We start from the raw sequence: 1,646 nt of genomic DNA, 5'->3' as shown, positions 1-1,646 counted from the left end.
GAGAGGGAGGGCGGTCGCGCGCGCGCGGGACAAGGGTGGGGAATGGGCAGCAGCGGACGCGTCTCGCGACCTCCTCGATGGCAGCGGCTGTACCTGCGAGCGGGAGTAGGCAGGCGGTGCGAGGCCGAGGGGGGTACAGCCGCTCGCGCCGCGAGCGAGGGCGCCCCTCTCCCTTTTCTCCCAGTAAGCTAAAGATCCCTATCATTGAAAGTAGCAACCGGGTCGCGCTACACGCTCTCCGAATGGGATTTTCTGCCCTGCCCCTGTCGCAGCCCCGGCTGCCTCCCGGAGGCCCGCCCGGCCATGCAATCCGCCGCCGGACCGCCCGGCGGGTCCAACCCGAAGCGGGCGACCGGCCGTTCGCACCGCTCGGCCGACGGGGCGAGCCCCGCGGCCCTCGATCGCTCGCCCCGGAAGTGGCCCGACCGGCCCACGCGCACGGCCTGGCCTCTACCGCCACTTTCGGCGGCGCAATTTGCGCCTTCATCGCTCTCTGGATCGTCCTGGCACCCATCGGACTCCTCCCGACGGTCGGCGGCGCCCACTCCGTGCACTTTGAGTCAGACTCGCTCTTCGGCAGGCACGCTCTTCGGCGAAAAGTCGCCGCCGGCTGTCCACGCCGAGCCAGCCAGTTGCCGGCTCGCACGGCAGCCTCTTCCTCTCGACCAGCCTCAACTTCGACACGGTCATCATTTTGTCGCTGCGTGCTCGTGGCGAGCCGGGCGGCGGTCAAAGTTTGCCCAGACGAGCGCCAGGCGATAGTCCCGTCTCTGTTCGCCCTGTGCATGTCAGGCCAGGCTGCAGCGGGGCACGACCATCGTGCTGCCCTGTTGCAGCCTGACGTTTCCCACTGTGCACAGCCGCCAGAGCACCACCACCGCCCGGCATCGTGTCACGGCGAGCTCCTTCTGCACCCGTTCGCGAGGCTCTTGCGCTGGCACACTTCGGCCTTCCGCTGCTCGCGTTCGGCGAGCTCTTCTCCGCACTCCTGCCACGGTGCCGTCGCCACACACCTTCTGGCCGGCCTGAGCCACGCGGACTCGACCTCTCTCTCTCTCTCTGGTGCACGCCACGGGCCGCGGAGGCAGCGTTGCTGGCACAGTCGAGCTGGAGCATCCGCTTCTTGATGCTTCTGCGGTCAAGCTTGACCTTATGTGACATGATATGCCACAAGAATGCATGCTCTCACCCCTCAAAGTGTCGAATTTTTGTTTAGTACTGGTGACCCGACACCGGTGGCCCGATAGTACCGTGCCGATAGTACCGTGTGTGCCTTTCTTCAAACGAACGCACTTTTCGAGGTTCGACAATCGCTAAGATGCTTATGGGGCACCGCTGCGACTCCCTTGGAGATGCCTGAGGCCACCCCAACCAGTCCCCAGGCGAAGCCTTACGTGGACGAATTCAAACCCTTTTCCTGGCTCACAAGCTAAAGATGTTCACGGGCCCCCACACGGAGCTCGGAGGTCTCCGCGTACTCTTTAGCTGTACTAGCACGCCACGGGCCGCGACGGCTGCTGGCAGCCGGCCGGCGTTGCCGGCACAGTCGAGCTGGAGTATCCGCTTCTTGATGCTTCTGCGGTCAAGCTTGACCTTATGTGACATGATATGCCACAATACTGCATGCTCTCACCCCTCAAAGTGTC

At 64.6% G+C, this 1,646-nt stretch overlaps 1 protein-coding gene across 1 annotated transcript; it reads right to left on the bottom strand.

Annotated features, from left to right (window-relative positions):
* Nucleotides 1-249: 249 nt before the first annotated feature.
* Nucleotides 250-1,634, bottom strand: EMIHUDRAFT_374115 (hypothetical protein; the record flags this gene model as incomplete). Its single annotated transcript, XM_005769500.1, has 2 exons — nt 250-1,060; nt 1,488-1,634. A coding segment is annotated over one exon (395 nt), but the record flags the coding sequence as incomplete, so codon positions are not given.
* Between the last annotated feature and the right edge of the window lie 12 nt (nt 1,635-1,646).

This window comes from Emiliania huxleyi (assembly GCF_000372725.1).
Source record: "Emiliania huxleyi CCMP1516 unplaced genomic scaffold EMIHUscaffold_4193, whole genome shotgun sequence".
Lineage (NCBI taxonomy): Eukaryota > Haptophyta > Isochrysidales > Noelaerhabdaceae > Emiliania > Emiliania huxleyi.
Note: the sequence above shows the minus strand (reverse complement) of the source record. Positions and strands in the feature narration are given on the sequence as shown.